Source organism: Plecotus auritus (genome assembly GCF_963455305.1).
Source record: "Plecotus auritus genome assembly, chromosome: 5".
Classification (NCBI taxonomy): domain Eukaryota; kingdom Metazoa; phylum Chordata; class Mammalia; order Chiroptera; family Vespertilionidae; genus Plecotus; species Plecotus auritus.
In genome coordinates, this window is record NC_137776.1 from 10604152 (window position 1) to 10625075 (window position 20924).

The window sequence follows — 20924 nt, forward strand, 5'->3', positions numbered from 1 at the left end:
AATATATTGCTTAGTGTATATGTTTTTAAACTTTAAAATAAATTTAGACAAATTTATTATTTCCTCCTTGTCAACCTAGTTAGTGCTGATTAAAAGAGATCTGATCTCAAAAATTTATATGCTTGGGTAAAAAAAAAAAGGCAGCACAAACAACTAGCAGAAAGTAGTTCTAAAGAAGTAAAACTACATCCTTTTTAGTAAAAGAATTTAAATTCTGTGGGAGGATTCTTTAAAATCTGGAAAAAGCAGCTAGATATAAAAAAATTAACACTTACTGGTTAAATATTAACCAGTTATGTTAACATTCCAGCACAGTGTTCTTGCACTGGTTCTGGACTAAGTACTTCATTTTTTTTTTTAAATATGTGGTACACTGAACATCCTAAATACCTTTCACATCACTACTCTCACCTGCACACACGAACTTCCCCGCGTCATTCATATCTCTGAACTCACCTGGGCTTCTCTGCTTTTGGGTGTTTGTTCCTGGCTTTCTGTCCCAAACACTGCCCATCACTTAACACCTTTCAAATTTAGCCATTTACAGGAAAAGGAAAGTTATCCCTTGTAACATGCTTAAAATACTAGGGCTTAAAATAGAGAAAATACAGGATGTCACACCAACCCTCTCACTTTTTTAAGAGATCTAGTATTTCCTTTGTGGGTTGTATAAAGAAACATGTCCTAACTCTGACAAAGAACAACAAAGTGAAATCATATCCTAAGAGAGTAAATTTCTACTACTTGACCTTAACTTAACAATAACAATTTAGTAAATCAATTATAAGAAGGCTGACAATATTAGACAGCCCTATCCACCTCCTCGAAGGACATGCTGTGGCTTCATAACCACAAAGAGGAGGTACATTTAAAACCTAAAATATGGTTCTAAAGGAGCTCTTAGCAGATCACTTAAATGAGCCCTAAACTACATAATATTCTATTTCTATGAATTCCATGTGATTATCCAAAATTTTCCTGCCACAAATATATCTCTTACTGCTTGTCACTGTAATACCTAGCAGGAAGAAAAGTTGCTAAGTGAAATAAGCCAGTAAGAGAAAGGTAAGTATCACATGATCTCACACATATGTGGAATCTAATGAATAAAATAAACTGATGAACAAAATAGATCCAGAGACATAGAAGCATGGAACAGACTGACAAATTTCAGAGGGAAGTTAGGGATGGGTAGGGAGTGATTAACTAACGGGGAACTTGTATACATATATGCATAGCCCAGGGACACAGACAACAGAGTGGGGAAGGCCTGGGAGGGGCAGTTGGGTGTGAAGGGGGCCAATGGGGGGAAAAAACAACAAACAAAGGGGACATCTGTAATACTTTCAACAAAAAAGATAAATTTTTTGCCCTAACCGGTTTGGCTCGGTGGATAGAGCGTCGGCCTGCGGACTGAAGGGTCCCAGGTTTGATTCCGGTCAAGGGCATGTACCTTGGTTGCGGGCATATCCCCAGTAGGGAGTGTGCGGGAGGCAGCTGATGGATGTTTCTCTCTCATCAACGTTTCTAACTCTCTATCCCTCTCCCTTCCTCTCTGTAAAAAACCAATAAAATATATTTTTAAAAAAAGATAAATTTTTAAAAATTACTGTACAAAGCTAAAAAAATAAAATACATTTTCAGCAAACATAAATATAACTAAAGTGAGGTAAGTTTAGAAAAAGCTGCACAGGTCAGGTTTTGTAGACCAATGAGATTTAGAACCAAAGTTTAGAAAAAACATTGGGTGTTCAGTTTTTGTATTTAGTCTTGCAAATGAGGGCTTATAGGTCTTCACCTGTGTTTGTACACTCTGTCTGTCCTGAGTGCCTTTTATGAGCCAGGTATTCTTGCTGGGTGCTTGCAGGATATACAAATACAAGCAACTCTGTCCTTGCCCTTTGGGGGTAGGAAGACTAGTATGACAGTTCCTGCTGACTGTCACAGGACCTCACATGGTAGAGGGAGTCACACACAGACAAGGAAAGGCAGATTTTGATAATATGATAGGAGACTATGGGATGAAGGAATTAATTCAGTCATTCTCCGTTTCATTATAGTGATCTTATACACTGGATTAGGCATTTGCATTTTATCCTGTAAGCAACACCCTTCGATATTTATTAAACTGGACTCACCAGTGATGCTCTCCGAGTCTCTGTGATTGTTATTCATGAGGTTTTCTTCACCCATTGGTGATGTAAAAATGGCATTCTGGGATTGATTCATGCAGGATCCTTTCTTGCTTTGGTTGAGAAGAACAGCTTTGGTATGAATTAGAGTAAAGGAAATCCATCAAGCCATTCAATTAAAAAATGGATCTGGTTGTGTGGATATTTCCTGATGGACAAATGACATCTGCAGCAATGTGTGCTCTCAGGTGATTATCAGACCTTAACAGTCATGACCTAAAATTAAGAACACAACAAATGACTTTGAAATTCAGCATGCTCGCTAGTAACAGCAGTCCAATTACCTGCAATGCAATGTCTGGCATTAAGAATGCTTTCTTAATGATGCTTACAACATAGATACATCTCAAAATAATTACGCTGGATGAGAGAAGTCAGACAGAAAAAGAGTACATAGTTTATAATTCCATTTATATAAAATTCTAGAAAATGTAAACTTATCTATAATGACAGAAAGCAGATCAGTGGCTGCCTGGGTTTGGAGGAGGGATTACCAAGGGGCAGGGGAAACATTCTAGAGATGATGAATATATTCATTATTTTGATTGTGGTGATGGTTCCACAAGTGTATACTTATGTCAAAACTTACCACATTGTACACTTGAAATATGTTAATTATAGTCAATAAAACTATTTAAAAATTAAAAAAAATAATTGACTGTTTAAAGTAAAATAATAACATGTTATGGGATCTATAATATATGTAGATGTAAAATGTGCTACAACAATAGTACAAAGGCCAGGAGGAGAAAAATGGAAATTTACTGTTGTAAAGCTTTTATATTACATGGAAATAGTAACATATTGCTTAAAGGTAAACTGTGATAAGTTAAAGATGTGTACTATAAATCCTAAAGCAACCAATAAAATGACTCAAGAATTACAGATAATAAACCAACAAAGGAGATAAAATGGAATAATATACAACTGTGTTTCTCAACCCTGGCACTGCTGACATTCTGGGCCAGATAATACCTTGTCATATGCTTTATAGAATATTTACTACCTGACTCTTTGTAGAAAAAGTGTGCCAATCCCTGATTTAATAGTAATATTATTCAGGCATCAAATAACCATCTGTCTAAATCAATTATTTCCTACATCAACTTCTTAAACAGGGTTCCCCCCTACATTTAGATACTTGCAATTATATCACTACTTCTAGAACAATTCCAATAAACTAAAGAACTGACTTCTACTTTTTACACCTACAAGTATATTAAAATTATTTTCAATTTCTAAGAAAGCATTGTAAAAAAAGTAACATCACAAATTTGCTTGTGAAGAAGAGAGGGGAAGGAGAAAGGGAGAAGGATGAAATGGGAGAGGATAAAGGCCAAGTGTCTTTTATACTGGTCCAAATTGGTTCTTAAATAGAACTGTGGTTCTTAATCATATTTTAACCAAAAATCATTGTGAAAATTTAACACTAACCTTGAGACCCTCTGCTGAACACTGTTACATGCCAGTTGGTTTAATCTTATATTTACATTACCATTCCTATTTTTTCTGTTTGTTTTTTAAAAATTTTTTACATATATCACACAGGAATACCCCCACACAAAAATCCTAAAGTTTCAACTATGGATTCCAGATCTTTGCTCTAAAGAATTGCTTCTTGCCCTAGCCGGTTTGGCTCAGTGGAGAGAGCATCGGCCTACGGACTGAAGGGTCCCTGGTTTGATTCCAGTCAAGGGCACATGCTTGGGTTGCGGGCTTGATCCCCAGTAGGAGGTGTGCAGGAGGCAGCCAATCAATGATTCTCTCTCATCATTGATGTTTCTATCTCTTTCCCTCTCCCTTCCTCTCTGAAATCAATAAAAAATATATTAAAAAAAAAAATGCGCCGAAACCGGTTTGGCTCGGTGGATAGAGCGTCGGCCTGCGGACTGAAGGGTCCCAGGTTCGATTCCGGTCAAGGGCATGTACCTTGGTTGCGGGCACATCCCCAGTGAGAGGTGTGCAGGAAGCAGCTGATCGATGTTTCTCTCTCATCGATGTTTCTAACTCTCTATCCCTCTCCCTTCCTCTCTGTAAAAAATCAATAAAATATATTTAAAAAAAAAAAAAAAAGAAATGCTTCTTTTTTAAGTTGTTGATACTATTACAGATGTCCTCTATGTGCACCCTCATTTACCCACCTCCATCCAGCCCCATCCCCTCCCTCTAGCTATCACCACACTGTTGTCTGTGTCCATGGACTATGTCCATATGTTCTTTGGCTAATCTGTTTGCTTCTTTCATCCAGTCCCCCCCAACCCTCCTCCCCTCTGACCTTTGTCAGTCTCTTTCATGTATCCATGCCTCTGGTTCTATTTTGTTCATCAGTTTATTGTGTTCATTAGATTCCACATATAAGTAAGATGCCCTGGCCCAGTAGCTCAGTTGATTAGAGCATTGACCCAATATGCAAAGGTTGTGGGTTTGATCCCTAGTAATACAAGAGAATTGCTTCTTAATCAGTGTTGGGGTTTTGTTAAGGGTTTGGTCTTAACTCTCGCAAACAAGAATAGAGAAAACCAAGTTGAACACAGAACTAAGTCCACCTCCCGAGTCACGCAGGAGGAATCTAGACCTCCAGGGCAATCCAAGAACCTGCCCAACCTGCAGACTGTGGAGCAAGTCAGGGATGATTTGGAAATGACGTGCTCTTCCTGGCGACGCTTTAGTACTAAATAAACCAGTTGGACATGCTCTCGTCTAGATCTGAGCCCTCAGGAGGTCTAGTTTGGAGTAGCAACAGTGAGTACAGAATAATGTCTATAACTTGGCATTAGACAAGCCTGAATTGTCAAGCCTGGTTTTCTGACTCTGAGCAGATTATCTAACAGTTTCTCATTATCAACACAGGAGTTATAACTAACTACTCTTTATGGGGAGGATCAGTATGAAGACTAAAACGCTTGTTCCCTTTAGTTTCCGCCTTTCGCTTGGGCCTGAAGAAAAGATGATGTCTTCAGCCTAATATTTATTGTTTTTTACTTTAATAAAAAACGTAGAAGTTTATTGGAAGCAGATACAAACTCCATCTGGGCAAGGGTGTCCCCAAAGGGGACCCCCTAATATTTCTTAAGTTTCTGGCTCAACAGCCAACTCTAAGCCCAGAATGGCTACCCTGTTTGTGTACAGGACAGATGTAGTCTAAAGATTACAGCTGAATAATCTTCATAAAGAGATAAGAACTGAGAAAATGTGCTATAAAGAGACAAGTGTCATAAAACAGGGCTATTAAGGGAGATTATTTCTTCATGGATTGTTCCGAAGGGCTGTTTATAATAAGTCTTAACTATAACTGGTACCATTATCCATAGTATAGTGGCTGTATTAGTTTACTGTTACTACTGCAACAAATTACAAGTTTAGTGGCTTAAAACAAAGTCAATTTATTATCTTACACTGATGGATGTCAAAGGATGAAATTATTTCAATGGACCAAAATCAAGGCTGTGCTTCCTCTGGAAGCTCTAGGGGAGAATCCTTGTCTTTTTTAGCTTTTAGAGCTACATTCCTTGGCTTACGGCCCCTTCCTCCATCTTCAAATCTGTTTCTATGTCACATCACCACCTTCTGCCAAGTCTCCCTTTACCTCCCTCTTACAAGGCAACTGTGGTTACATTTCAATGGAATGGAATAATCCAGGATAATCTCATCATCTCCCAAATTCTTAATTTAGTCTCTTCAGCAAAATCTCTTTAACACATTAAGCATCAAGCCTGTTTTGTCTTCCTTTCCGTTTAGCCCGAGATATCTGATTTCACCAATATGCTGGTGGTGGAGACTGACGAGGTCCAAACAGAAAGTACAGTGTCAGTCACCAGTGACCCACATGGTACTTAACGTGTTAATCATCCTATATAATAAAAGCCCAGTGACCAGAACCCAGAACCTTGGCCCCTTTCCCCGGCCAGCCCCACCCCCGATCAGCCCCCATCGGGGCGGGCCGGCTGGAGCCCACCAGTGCATGAATTCGTGCACCGGGCCTAGTATAAGATAATAGTCACAGGTTCCAGGCAATAGGATCTGGATATCTTTGAGGGCCACTACTTAGTCTACCACAGTAGTTAAGAACAGGAATTCTGGAACTAGACTGCCTCTATCTGAACTCCAGCTTCACTTACCAGTTGTATTGATCTTGGATAGACTACTTAACCTCATTTCTTCATCTATAAAATGGGTCTAATAACAGGATCTACTTAATGGGGTTGCTATGGGGATTAAGTGAGTTGAGAGAGCAAAATAATAGCACCTACCTCAGGGTCCATGGGGGAATTACATGAGTTAAACATGTAAAGCTCTTAAAACAATGCTTTAGAATACAGTAAATATGATGCAAATATTAGTTATTAGTTCTATTAGCACCAATTAATACTATTTGTCATCATTATTAGTTTTGTACCTTACACGAAGTTAAGCACAATGTAAACCCTATTCCTGACTCCTTAATGGCATCTTCCTCAACATCAAAAGTCACATTTACTTCCTGCCTTCTGACAAATGATATTTAGTGCCATTAATCCTTTTTTCTTTCTACTTCTCTGATGCTTGAATAAAGAGAAAGCATGCAAAATCAGAGTCCTAAATGTAGTAAAAACTGAACTTTGGCAAGCCAAACAACACCCTTTCAGTGCCCTTCCTAGTTTGTATACATATATTCTAAGTTCTACTCTTTATGGATCTCTGCTCACACTTTTTAGGAACAACTTTGTTGCTTTTTTTATAAAACAATCAATCAAGCATATGCATTATTAACAAGAAACCAGCGTTTGTAATTCATGCACATTGAGGAGAAAATAAAATAGCCAAATGACTCCTTTTAATAAGGAGACTTAAAAAAGGACAAGCAAAACACGGCATTGATATAAATATTGCTGGCAGAAAACAACATGGTTACTGACTTAGTTTAGCCTAGCCATGGAAACTAATGGTCAACAATGAGGGCCTAAATATAGGCCCTGTGCCTTCAAAAAATACTGCTACTTCCTTAACACAGGACACTCCAGTCAGAACAGCCTTACAGAAAGGCTAAAATAAATTCTGGGAAACTTCCTTTGACAGAAGTGCAGACAGAAGTATAGTAAATATAATGATTTAATGAAACACTTAAAGTAGAAACATATTTAAAATTTTTATTGTACAAATAAAACTTTGGGGATTAATTTAAGATACATGTTAGCTGTTGATCAGCATTCAGTAGTAACAGTGCCCATCACCAGCTCCAGCAGCAGCTTTTTCAGGCAGTGGCAGCTCTAATCCAGACAAAGGATCAATTGTGTAATTTAAGAAATAAGTGTACATTGTGCCTACATTAAATAATAGATTCTGACAGAGACTCACTAATTTTAATGTATCTGGTTACATCAAAGATGTAAAAAAAAAAACCCACAATCATTTTAAAACCAGACACTGAACCACAAAAGACTATTCGATGACTTTAGTGCTGGGAGCTGAAAGAAAAAGAGGGTTTGGGGGGGGAGGGGAACCCTCACCAAAATCCAACCTGGACAGAGCAGCAGAGCTGAGGAAGGCAGAGACCACACACCCACACCAAGTCCAGGGCACTGATGTGCTACAGTGTATCGCACTGGCTACATTCAACCAGCAATTGTAAAACTCGCCCTGAGGAAACAGGATTTGTGCCCAGCAAATATTTTGTCCCTCTTTTTTAGTGCTATTCAATTTAAAGATCAGTAGGGTTTTCAGAATATGAAATATATGGAGGCAGTTCTACTTACAAACAGGTTGGATTCCAAGAGGTAGCTAAATCCACTTAGTTTAAAAGTCCAAAACCATGAGTGAGATTTAGGCTTACAGGGTCCACATTTCCTCCTAGCTGATATTTTGAACATTAAAGAAACCCTGCCCTGTTATGTTTAAAATGAACATTTGCTGAGGTGGGCAACCCCTCCCTGCCACAATCTCTACCAACAGGAGGAGGGAGGGAACCTCTGGCAGCTAAGGAATCCACACCTGCAGATTAGGAAAGGCCTTGAAGCCATGGTGCCATCTGTGGTTTCTGATAAATTTCCAGTCGCACTTCCATTCACCATGCTCAGCCGTTAAGTTCTTGAACGCCTAATTTCAACCTGTATCAACCTTTAACTAAATAGACATCCCACTTTAACTATGATCCTTTAAAACATGTCAGACATTCACATTTCTTCATTGTTGGCCGGCTGTCAATTGCACAGATACATACTGTGTAAGTCTCACACACTGTGGAACTGTTCTTCATAATCATTCTTATGTCCAATTATTTATTTAACATGTATAATTTTCCCACTTTCACTTTTTCTACTTTTGTAGAAATCAAATTATCACAGCTCTGCTTTTAGAGAGAAAATAAGGTTTGTAATATTTATAAAATAGTTCAGAACTATACACATGTAAAACAAACATACTATCACTAGCAATAAGGGCAGAGTTGAAAATGACCATTTGTTGGTGATCGGCAGAGCTGAATCCCTTGGTCTCAAGCATACTTTGTCCCTCTGCTAATTTAGAAAGTTCATAAATTACAAGATCAGCTCCTACTTTTCCACATTATTAAGTTAGCTCTCAAAGAGCACATGAGCTTATAAAAAGCATAGCTGTAGCCGAAACCGGTTTGGCTCGGTGGATAGAGCGTCGGCCTGCGGACTGAGGGGTCCCGGGTTCGATTCCGGTCAAGGGCATGTGCCTTGGTTGCGGGCACATCCCCAGTGGGAGGTGTGCAGGAGGCAGCTGATTGATGTTTCTCTCTCATCGATGTTTCTAGCTCTCTGTCCCTCTCCCTTCCTCTCTGTGAAATATCAATAAAATATATTTAAAAAAAAAAAAAAAAAAGCATAGCTGTATATCTCATCTGGAGCTGCCACTTAGCAATAATTTGGGAGTTCTAACAATTATTCTTACTATGGTAATCCTTTCTTGTCACTAAACTATTGGTCTTAGACAAACTTATAAAAATGTCCCCAAATAAAAAGCCCTTGCTGGGAATGCAGACCAGTGCAACCACTCAAAGAAACCATCAGACACTATGTAGTCAAATGAAGTACATACATATCCTAAGACTCAGCAATTGTGCTCCTGGGTTTATGTATCCCAAAGAAATTCCCTTATCAGCCCATAAAGAGACATTTCTGAGATCTCCTGCACTGCTGTTTGTGATAGTAAGGTGAGGGCCTACTCCCTGGAGAATAGATAGGCAAAATGTGGTGGATACATACTACAGAGCACCATAGCACTGCAAGTACAGTGCTGAGCGAATAATGCAAGAAGCAAAATGAGAGAGATACCACAATGCCATTTACATTAATTCATTTTTTTTTCTGCATTATATTCATAAACATACGAAAATGCTTGCCTTAGGGGAAAGAAAATAAGGAGAATTTGGAGCAAGGTATGGGGATAAAAGGGAAATTCTTAAAACCTATGGAAATCCTACTGTTCTTTTAGTAGGCTACTTGCCATATAATTATTATTGCATCTCTTCAATCCATAAAGTCTGAACATGAACCTGGACACGAAAGCACTTGCTGGAGACAATCTATGCAGAACTAGCCATCTTGGCAATGCAAATTATGTGGACACAGGTCCTGACAATTTCTTAAAAAGCCATGTTGCTTTTATATTACTACCTAGCTGCTCTAAAGCAATATAATTAGATTTCAATTAAGGAAATGGTAAAAATAAATAAATAAAACAAAACAAAAAACAAGTGTGATGAAGCCTCAGTGTTGACATTTTCAGGTGTTCCGTAATCTGATAAAAGCTTTGAAGGAAAAAGTGTTTTAAGTTCAAAGATGACAACAGTTTAAAAGTGGTGCATATAAACTACATTCCTTAAATAAACAAACCTCTGATTCTCATCAGATGAAAATCAGTCACAAGGCTACACTGGAAATTTCCATTCAGTTTCTCTCTTCAAAACACATAAACACAACACAAACATGTGCACCTCTGTTTCTCGCTATAAATAAATAAAGTAATATGTTCATTCAAAAAAAAAAAAACTCAGGCAGTATAATATGGCAGATGAAAAAATGAAGAATAAGTGAAAGCTAATTGTGATCTCTTACCAGCTTTCACTGGGAAGTAGAATATTAACATGCTGATCAGCAGTCTACTCAGTCACCTGTCCATGTCAACTTATTATCAATATATGCAATCATTTTAAAGTAATTCATTCCTGAATTACACAATATCAGAATATACAATTATATAATCACTGATAGTTTCCATTAGGGACTTTCTAAAACTGAACAGGTTACTCATCCACTTTAAAACTCAATAATCCATATAATAAGGGTTTAGCAAACCTTTCTGTAAAAAATGGGTAGTTAATATTTAAGACTTTGCAGCCATATAAGGCTTCTGCTGCCCATTTTTTTTCTTTCAACCCTTTAAAAATGCAAAAAACATTCTTAGCTTACAGAATTGGCTGGATTTGGCCCACGGGATATAATTTGCTGACCTCTGGTTTATACCCTAAATCATGGTATTTTGCATCCTGTCACCAAACTCTTTCGGAAAATATTATAAATAGCCAAATAAGAAATATCAACATCTTTTAAAACTACTTTTGGACAGGAATTTCATCTTTTGCTTTTCACACTCATTTCTATAAAAGATGATTGGCCTAGCAATATAAAAAACAAAGCACATTATTATTTGGCAGTCAAAAATAATTTAATGATGTCATATGGCAGCTTAAAAAAAAGGAAAATGGATAGAAAATAGATCAAAAATACTAAATGCAAACCTCAAAAGGGTAGAAGACAGCACTATCTTCTTTGTACCACCTGACAAAAGAGTTACAAAGCCCTAGCTAGTTTGGCTCAGTGGACAGAGCATCAGCCTGCGGACTGAAGGGCCCGGGGTTCGATTCCGGTCAAGGGCACATGCCCGGGTTGCGGGCTTGGTCCCCTGTGGGGAGCGTGCAGGAGGCAGCCGATCAATGATTCTCTTTCATCATTGATGTTTCTATCTCTCTCCTATTCCCTTCCTCTCTGAAATCAATAAAAAATATACATATATATATACATATATAAAAAAGAGCTACAAAGAACTGTGTAGTTAGTACATTCAATTCTAACATTGCAAAAGCTTTTAAGATAGGATTTTCTTATAACTTCTAAAGAATAGAGACTGAGTTTAGTATGAACTATTTAAATATATGGAAGTTTGATAAATGGAGGAAATAATATTTACTTGAATATTAGATCATCATCTTAACACAGGACAGGAGAGCTCCTCTGAGGAAAGAAATGTTTTTGTTTGGTAAAGCCCACTTATGGAGCAAGGTGAGTTCTTGCAGCATCCATAGGAAAGCTAACTCCTCTGCATCAGACGAGGGAAATGATTGTTCTCTCTTTCTCTGGAAAGAAGTCCCATCCAGATGGCAGTAGCTCAGAGGCCACAAGAACACCAGAAATTTGCAGAAATCTAGGGAGAGTTTTGACTTCCCTATAACATGAAACTGAAGGTTTAAAACAACTATTTAGCACTTAAAGTCCAGACACTCAGCTGATACTTGGGTTACTGGCATATTAAAATATTTGCTCACAAGAGCAGTTGCTGTCAAGAATTTATATTTCAGGATATTAATAAAATCATCATAGCTGTTATATTTTTAAATCTTTTCCAACATAGAAAATTATGTCATTTTGACTAAAGAACTGGTTTTAAAAAAAGGAAAAAACACAGTTATAAGTCTTCAAAATTGACTAACGCAGAGTAAGTGGTATTATAGTTTGTGGGTTTCCTGTTCTCTTAACCAAAAATGCAGTGGAGGGGGTAATGTCTTGAGCCGAGGCATTTTATACAATAGATTCTGTGGGTACTAAAATATGTACTATACTTCTACAATCAAAAAAATTCTTCCCCACCAAATTAGAAAGAGTTTTTTTCAATGCTGACTGACAAAATTTAGGTAGTAAATCAAATCAAGAGACACCATTACCTGAAAACCTACAGACATTTCACAGATGAAGAAAATGAACAAATATAATCATGCTGGCAGACTTAAGAGCATTACTGTGTAATCTGCTCTTCACGACTTATCTTTAAATCAAATAGCTAAGGAGACCCCTTGAAGCAGCATTTTACACAGCAATAAAATAAATACAAATTTTAAAAACAGGAATATTTCAGGAGTAGGTAGAAAATCTGTGTCCTCATTTCTTTTTGTCCCCTCTAAGAATCAAATGTAAACTTGTTTTTTGCTGGCTTATGATGACCCTAAATTTTTCAGTTATTTTAAACTTATAATACTTAGTCTTCAGAAGTAGACGTTTCCGAAAGGTGCCAAAAGAAAAACTGTAGGCAATATAGCTCTTCGGATCAACAAAGTAATCAGTGGCACCAGGACATGCAATCTTAAGTGGCCAGAAACAGGGTGTAACTTAGAATGGAGTGATGCCAGCGTAGAATATTTATTATATAAACATACATATAGACATATAAAATTCTAGAATGAGTCTAGAATTCTGCATATCTAAGATTTATAACCATTTTAATAATGCAATTCTACTAGGCAAAAAATGTTCAAATTATATTATGGTTTGGACATAAGACTCATTGTTTTCCAAACCATTTGTCACAATCAATTTCCACGACTTCACGATAAGGTTACCTTTTGAGGGAGAAGTGGCATGTAGTGGATGATTTTGGTTTCCCAATGAAATTCAGGAACCAAATAAAAACAGATAAAAATTCTGTTGGCTGTCTGCAACTCAGGAGACAATTGAGATTCTCCAATGAGCTAGCTGGATCTAGTAACTAGGTGGCTAAGGAAATTTAGTAACTCTATTCCTCCACCTGCCTTTAGCAGCTGGTATCCCTAGTTCTTCAGGATTTTAACATGGGCCCTCTCTTTTCTCTCCTCAGAAATCTCATCTACTTCAAAGGCCTTAATTTCTAATTATATGATAATTACTCCTAAGTCTCTATCTCTAGCCCAAATTGGCATTTTTATTTTATTTTAAACTGAAACTCTATCAATGTATAATACCATAAATTTATCACATTCTAAACTGAACTCTTTATTCTCCCATTAAATCTGTTTTTTCTTGCTTTACTAATTAGCTAATATTATCAATTCACCTGATCAGCAGGGCCAAAAACCAAAGTCATCTTTCTTCTCCTCAATCCCTGCTTTCCATGTAGTTACCAGTTACTGTCCATTTATTTGCCAAGCCTATTGCTATGGCCTTACCCAAGTCCTCTCTGTCCCCGATCAGGGCAATAGTTTCCCACCTGTCCTCCAACCTCAGCCCTCTTTCTCTGCTCTAATCTACTGAGGCTCTTGGAACCCATACTGCTAACTCAGCCCACCCCTCCCATTCCCTTAGCATACTGTTCCTTATGCTTCAAGTGTCCTGCACCTCTAAATGCAGACACAGGAAAAAATTCCTGGTAACTTGGTCTCTCACGCAGATTTTCCTGTAAGGGAAAAGTATACTATGGGAACCAAAACATGTGGGCCACCTGAAGGTTCCACTGTATACAGAGCAGACACTCCGGCCTCTTTATCATTCTTCAGTGGGTCTGCTTGGTGTATACTTTCCTCAAGGCCTGATCAGAAGAGTACCCTGAGAAAACTTCAGTTTCTAGACCTGAACAGCTGAAGAGCAGACATCACTGCCCTGTGAAACTTCCTGGGCAGAAACAAGTTCTTTTGACACTAAGAACAAAAAGCAAAGCCTCTTTGTTAAATTCATGACTTTACTACAGAATATACCAAATGAACCTAGCACTACAGAAGTTTGCTGAGATTAGCTTATAATGGTAAACAACTGATATAAAGACTGAAGAGCTCTATGTTTCAAATGGACAATACAAGATAGAGAAATTGATTCTCAATTCTGATCCAAATTCAGTTTTTCCCAATAATAGCTAATACTGACAGAGCACTTACTATGTGCAGGGAATTGACTTTATTCTTCTGCCATGAAGCCTGTTTTTGCTTTATGCACACAATCCCCTCTCGTCCTCACAGCTACCCCAAGATGTGATATTACTGTCCAGGTTTTATACACAGAGAAAACTTAAGCTCACAGGTTCAAAAGAGCCAAGAATCAAACTCAGAGCTGGGCCTCTCATTTCTGAGTACTGTGAGGAGAAACAAGGAGTGTAGGGGACTGTGAATGTGTGTAGTTTGGCCAATTGATGTGTCTGTTTCTGTCTCTGTCTCTGTCTCTCTCTCTCTCAAATCAATAACATATTAAAAAAAAAAAAAAAAAAAGCCCCAGAGATCCTTCTAAAACAGTCTTAGCTCTTAGCTCTCCACTCCATTTTGTAAAAAATACATACTGATTACTGAAAAAGAAAAAAAGGGCAAACAAGCCCCCAATTTGTCCTTATGTGCTTTTAGAAAAAAATGAGTCATCTGATCCCAAAGTTGGCTGTATTAAAAAAGAAACAGAATGATCTGTGTTTTTATGTTTATTATGTTTCTTTAATAAGACAACTCTAAATCTGCATTTGATTTTGCCATTAAATAACTATTCAACAGTACTGAGAAAATAATACAGATATATTATTACTGTAAATTGGGAATAATTCTGTCACTTGTTCTGAGCTGCTAAAAATAAGTGGGATAAAGATCAAAATAAAATTTTGTTGCAAGAAATTAAGTCCACCTATATCATAATACATATCTTGCAAATGCCATGCATTCAATAAATATCTGTTAAGAGAATAAATCAATCTGTAGTCAAGTTACATCCATGCAATCTGTAGTAGAGAGAAAAACGGTACTACACGAGAAATATAAGGTAGAGTATTTGAAAATTGAAGGCTTTCTTAGCCTAATGGGTTTTAGTAAAGAGATATGAGTGTATATATAGGGCTATATCAATTAAGCCCATCAGTTACACTAATATTGCAAACATTCCCTAGAGAAATGTGTTTGAAAACACTGTGGCAAAAACTACAAAATCTTTAATACTCTCCCCTATCCCAATTTTCTTATTTTAAAAACACTGGTAGTAAGATGTTTCCCAATAAAGTTAAGACATGGTAATGAGAAAAAGTCCAACAAACTGCTATTGCGGGGAGCAGAAGTTCTGAAATAGAAAAGGCTGATAGAATTCGATGACTCAGGGTCATTACTATGACTAAGCAATTACTGTATTATAGTGACTATAGTACTATCCTCTTAAGATTATAAACTTTTAAAGAGCTCCTTCTCCCTACACTAAATGGTCTCAAATTGCTTTTTTTTTTTTGAGATTTTAAGTCTACTTCTAATTTGTTTTCTGCCTCACTGTGAGGCAATCAACCACTACACTTTATGGTTGCCAGTGTCTCTCCCCTTTCTAATCTGCTGTTAGCTGAGAAACCAGATAACCAGGTTATCAGAGAATCCAGAAGTGTCTGCTTGAGACTAAACCTTAGGACCTGTTTTTCTGCCCTTGGCTGGTTCCTCAGTACCGCTTTCTTTCATCCCGCCAGCGCTTGGGATTTAGCTGGCTTCTTTTCTTCCTTTGGCACAGTCATGCCGCCAGGGCTTTTCTCACCTGGTGTCCTTTTCCCTAGGCTGGCTATGAATACGCTTTGTCCTTCTTCACTGTCTCCCAAGAAAAGAGCAAGTCCTCCTCTTGTGTGAGAATTTTACTGTCAATGGTTACAGAGAAACATAAAGTAGATTACAAACATGGAAAAAGTTGTTTAAGGGGGGGCAATGGTAAGATATGTACACATATAATACCTTAATAAAAAAAAAAGTAAAAAAAAAAAAGAAAAAAAAAAGAAAAAGTTGTTTAAGGAACCTTAAAATTTTTCATTGTGATTTTGTTCCTTAATCACTGTTTTTTTACAGAGTCCTCTCTTGAATGCTCGCTCCCAGAGACTATGTGCTCACTTTCTTCCTCACTTCACTGTGAGCTCCTGGAATGAAGGTATCTTATGTTTGTATGCCCAAAACTTAAAGCAACTGATACAGGCTAGGCTAGCAATACATGCCTAACTGTAAGCTTAGTGATTTAAAATGTCAACACACTGAATTATAGAAGTAATTTCATGAACAAAATTGCTTATTAGTACATTTCAGTCCAACATCAACTAAATGAATTGCCTTGAAAAAAAAAAAAAGCCTTAAGCTAACAGTGAGCATTTGAAAGAAAACATTGTTTTTGCTTTACGAATAACTCTGTATAAGAATTTGCTGTTAAAAGAGGGATTTATTGTTTTTATAGCAATAACACAGTACCCACTTTTCTTATAACTAAAAAGAACTGGCTTACAATTTCATAGGAAAGTTACAAATGAATTTTTGGCTCACAGCTTAGTTTTATCATGTTTCCCACTAACAGTATTTGCAGCTGTTTATAAATTACATTTAAATTAAGTCTCATATCAAATAAGAAATGAGAAAATATCTACTTAAAAACCCCACAATAGCTAATATTTGAAGTCTTTTGTTTTTTTATGACTAAATATAGAACAGTGTTTAGCCTAGTACTAGCTAAAAAGATGAGAATAGATGGGAAAAAATCTTTTTAAGTTGTTAAATTATGTGCTTTAGGAACAGTTGTACCGTCTCAGAGACATTTTAGTTGGCTCCCAGCCGCCTCCTCTTCCTTTCTTCCTTCAGACAGAGAGTGTTCTTTCTTAACCAACAAACTTCCCTTTGTTTTGATTTATACCACTGGCCTGAATAACCCAAAGCACCACACACAACATGCCAATGACTAAAAGCAGTAAGAACAGAGAGCAGAGGTTTGGTGCTAGACCCCAAACCTTTCTGTACGTGATGAATTTTAGAGAAGTCCATTTTCTAAGTTGACAAGCATTTTATTAAATGTAAAGAAGTAGTTAAGTTCTCCTGAAAAGATTACAAATGATATGAATGGGGCTGTTGCAAATTTGGCCATCAACCTGGTCATCACACCACAGGCCATTATTCTCTTAAACGTCCTTTTCTGAGACAACCTTATACCACACCATTCTTGCTAATCTCTGAAACCCTATCTGTTCTTTATTCCTCTTACTCTCATTCCTCCCACCAATAAATTCACAAAATCTATAGCTATTTCTCTCCAAACTCCAAGAATGAAGTACAAACATAATCTCAATCATGTACTTTCACACTTGCTGATGGGAATATAAATTAGCAATCCTCTTAGAAGAGGAACTGGGTGAAAGATAGAAGGGGAAGAGAAACTTATTTTTCCTAATATACCTTTCAATTTTTCTACATGTGTATATGTCCACCAGGTTGAAAAATAATGAAATATGTTACTTAAAAATCTCTATTCCTGCCTTCTCTAAATCTCCCTCTAACTACTGCCCTCTGTTCTCAGCCACGCTTCTTTAAAGCAGGCATCCTCAAACTACGGCCCGCGGGCCACATGCGGCCCGCCGAGGACATTTATCCGGCCCGCCGGGTGCCGCTGCCTGTCCTGCTTAGCAGCCGACTCGTCCCGGGCCCGCACTGCGCATAGGAATTTGTTCATAGTTTTTTTTTTAAACTATAATCCGGCCCTCCAACGGTCTGAGGGACAGTGAACTGGCCCCCCGTTTAAAAAGTTTGAGGACCCCTGCTAAAGGGTATTTCCTATTATTCTCTTTTCCCCATCTCTTATTCATACCTTAACCCCACTATAATCTGATTTTTCCTGAAACCACTTTCCCTTCAGTCACCAGTAGTCCCTGCGAACCAATTCAATCATACCTTCTTAGTTGTTATCTTATGTCATCTCTGGTTCAATATTGTGTACTACTCCCTGCTTTCCTCCGCTGACTCTCTTTTCTGTTAATAACTCCCAGTCTGGCTCTTAAACCAGACTTTTTCCTGAGCTTCAAACAATTTTCTCAAAGGCTGATCATGATCCCTAAACTGATCCACTGAACAGATGTCTCCTTTTTCTCACCTTGCCACATCCAACCCATTACCAAGTTCTGTGCAGTCTAATACCAATATATGTCTCTCAAAATTACCCACTTCTCTTCATTCCCTCCTCTTTTCACCCTAATTCAAGCCATCATCATCTCTTAGATTCCTAAGGTGAACCAAGCTCCTATTAGGACTCCATGTTAATCTTTTATTCTCCATAAGGCAACAAGCATCATGTTTTTTAAAACTAAATTCCTTTTAAAAATAAATGAAGGGGTCCCATAATACCTAGAGTAAAATCCACACTTCAAATCACAGTCTACGAGGTCTGCCCCTACTTGTCCCTCATCTTGCAACACTCTGCTCTTTGCTCAGACTCAGCTGCAGAGACACAGACCTTTTGTCATTTCATTTCACTTCTCATCACACTCTCTTATCTCTGGGCCTTTGTAACTGTTCACTGTACCTGGAATACTCTTCCCTCTTGTTCTTTACAGGGCAACTACTTCTCACCCTTCAGGTCTCAGTTGAAAAGCCATCCTAAGGGAGAAGTCTATCTTATCTAAAGTAGTCTCCTCTGCCGCCTTTATTTTACAACGCAGCATCTAATTTATTTCTTTTACAACATATATTACAATTTACTTCCAGGAAGAGAGCGGGAAGCTGCTATCTTTTCCTTTTCCTCCTCCTTGCTAATCAGAATGGCAATACAATGGCAGGAGCAGCAACTCAATAAATATTTGTTGTTGAACTATCAACTGAACTGGTGGGTGAATTCTTTCACTATTAACATGCATAATTTATCAACTCCATTGTTACACAACATGTTGTAATGCTTTTAAATTAGACCCTAATTTATTTGAACTATTTCTTCCTTCTTCATGACTTGTGAGAAAGCTTTCTGAAGAGAAAGAACTCAAAGTCTGGCAACCACTGACAGAGATATATAGATAAGCTTCAAAGACCTCTCTGATCTTTATGACATGAATTAGCTCCACCTCTACACCATGAGTAGACTTTGTATGCTCATTTTCTTAGCATAAATAAATCATAATACAGGGTGGGTTGGTCAAGTAGGATATGCCTAAGGTTACGTGAGTTCTGTGGCAAAGCTAGGAATAAAGTCAGAACATTACGTACCAAAAAGCAGGTCAGTGATTGAAAAAATTTCAATAAAATGACCTCAATTAACAATTGGCCAATCAGTTGTTTATGAGACAGCTTTCAATGCCTCTTGAAATAAACTAAAAGAACTGAAAAGAAATAAAAAGTAGTGTATAACAGACTCTGCCCTAAGGAGATTAAAGATGTAAGAAACCTAAGATCTACTGGTGAGAGCTCTAATAATCTCTATGATTTACATTCAACCTAAGATCTAATAATCTAAAGAAATTTAAGAAAATAAGATACCACCACCAGATTTATTAAGAATTTATGAGTGTTAGGACAGAACTGTTCTGTACATAGCCAGAGGGGGAGAGCACTTTTCTAGCTGAAGTGGTCTGGCTTCACATAGGAGTCAGATTTAAGTGAGTTCCTCAAGGATGGAAAGATCTGGATAGTGAGAATGGGGATATCTGGTAGGGGAAGACAGAAGCAGGCAGAGCCAGTTTGGCAGCAGTGTACAGACCAATTTAAGAGGGAATATTATGGGAAAGTACTTCGAGCTTTAAATTTGACTAGCTCAGATTAAGAAATCTGAACTTGATCCAACAGGGAACAAGTTTCTAAATGGAAAGTGACATTTGAGAAATAAATCTAGAGTCAGAATAGAGAATAAATTTCAGAAATGGAGAAATTAGAGACAGAAAAATAATTAAGAAATTTTATCACATTATGGCCGAATTATTGTAACAAACACATAACAAGGCGAATGGAAACAGAGGGATCTGTGAGACAGTGAAGACAGGACTTGCTACTGAGGAGCTGGGACTAGATGAACTTTATCCTCTCCTAAAAGATCATTACATTTAGTATAACTTCAATCATTTGGCTTAAAACCTCACAATTTTCCTTGTTCCTCAATCCCTAAGAGTTCTCTTTCCCAAACATTTCCTGTTTTCCCATCCCCCAAACTCTTTTCTCCAACTACACAATATATTCCCAACAAAACAAAGGATTGCACTTACAAGTTTTCTAGACACATCAGGAAATTCCCAATCCTATAACTTTTTCATGCTATTGCTTGTAACTTTAATGTCCTCTTTCTCTTCTATATTCAAAGTCTATCCAATCCTCACATCCCAGTTCAAATGCCAGTTTTTCCACCAAGCTTTCCCAGAAGCCCTAGTAATCACTGCCTCTCAATGCTCCACTTTTCTCTAAAACACTTAAAAAAAACCCAAAAACTTATTATTGTTCCTTGTCTCCCCTGATAAGCTGTATACTCCCTATGGAAAACATACCCAATTTACTTTTGAATTCCTCCTTTCATAGGCAGTTGAAGATCTTAATACTATATGGCAACAGCATAGCATAATGGCTAAGAGCACAGATTCTGAAGACAGCTTGTGTTTGAATCTTACCACTGCCATTTATTAGCTATGTGACAGGGGCAAGTTACTGGACCTCTCTGTACTTCAATATCTGTATGTATAAAATGGAGATAGTAATAGATATTTCTTATTGCTTCTTAGCCTTTTGGCTAAGATCAAAATATAGGACTTGGCTTAGAACAGTGTAAGCACCATAAAAGTGTATTAAATACAGTGGGAAAACAATGAGAATTCTGTGATAACTGAGTAAAGCTTTATGGAAAGCCAAATGTCAAAAGCATAGCCAGTCTGTAGGTACAAAAAAGTATATACAAATTCTTCCAAAATCTTCTTATGTATACCCTAAAGGTTAGCTGTGCCCTTTAAAATCTTCCTTAACAATGGTTCTGTTTTAGTTTTATATTTGATGTTCGAAGAAAA

The 20924-nt window shown here is 37.4% G+C and overlaps 1 protein-coding gene across 1 annotated transcript in view; it reads right to left on the reverse strand.

Moving 5' to 3' along the window:
• The window catches only part of TRAK2 (trafficking kinesin protein 2), a 54381-nt gene that overhangs the window by 29258 nt on the left and 4199 nt on the right, over positions 1 to 20924 (reverse strand). Inside the window, exon 2 of the mRNA XM_080670078.1 lies at positions 2139 to 2408. Coding sequence (XP_080526204.1) covers positions 2139 to 2229 — 91 coding nt within the window. The 5' untranslated portion in view covers positions 2230 to 2408. The remainder of the gene's footprint in view (positions 1 to 2138; positions 2409 to 20924) is intronic.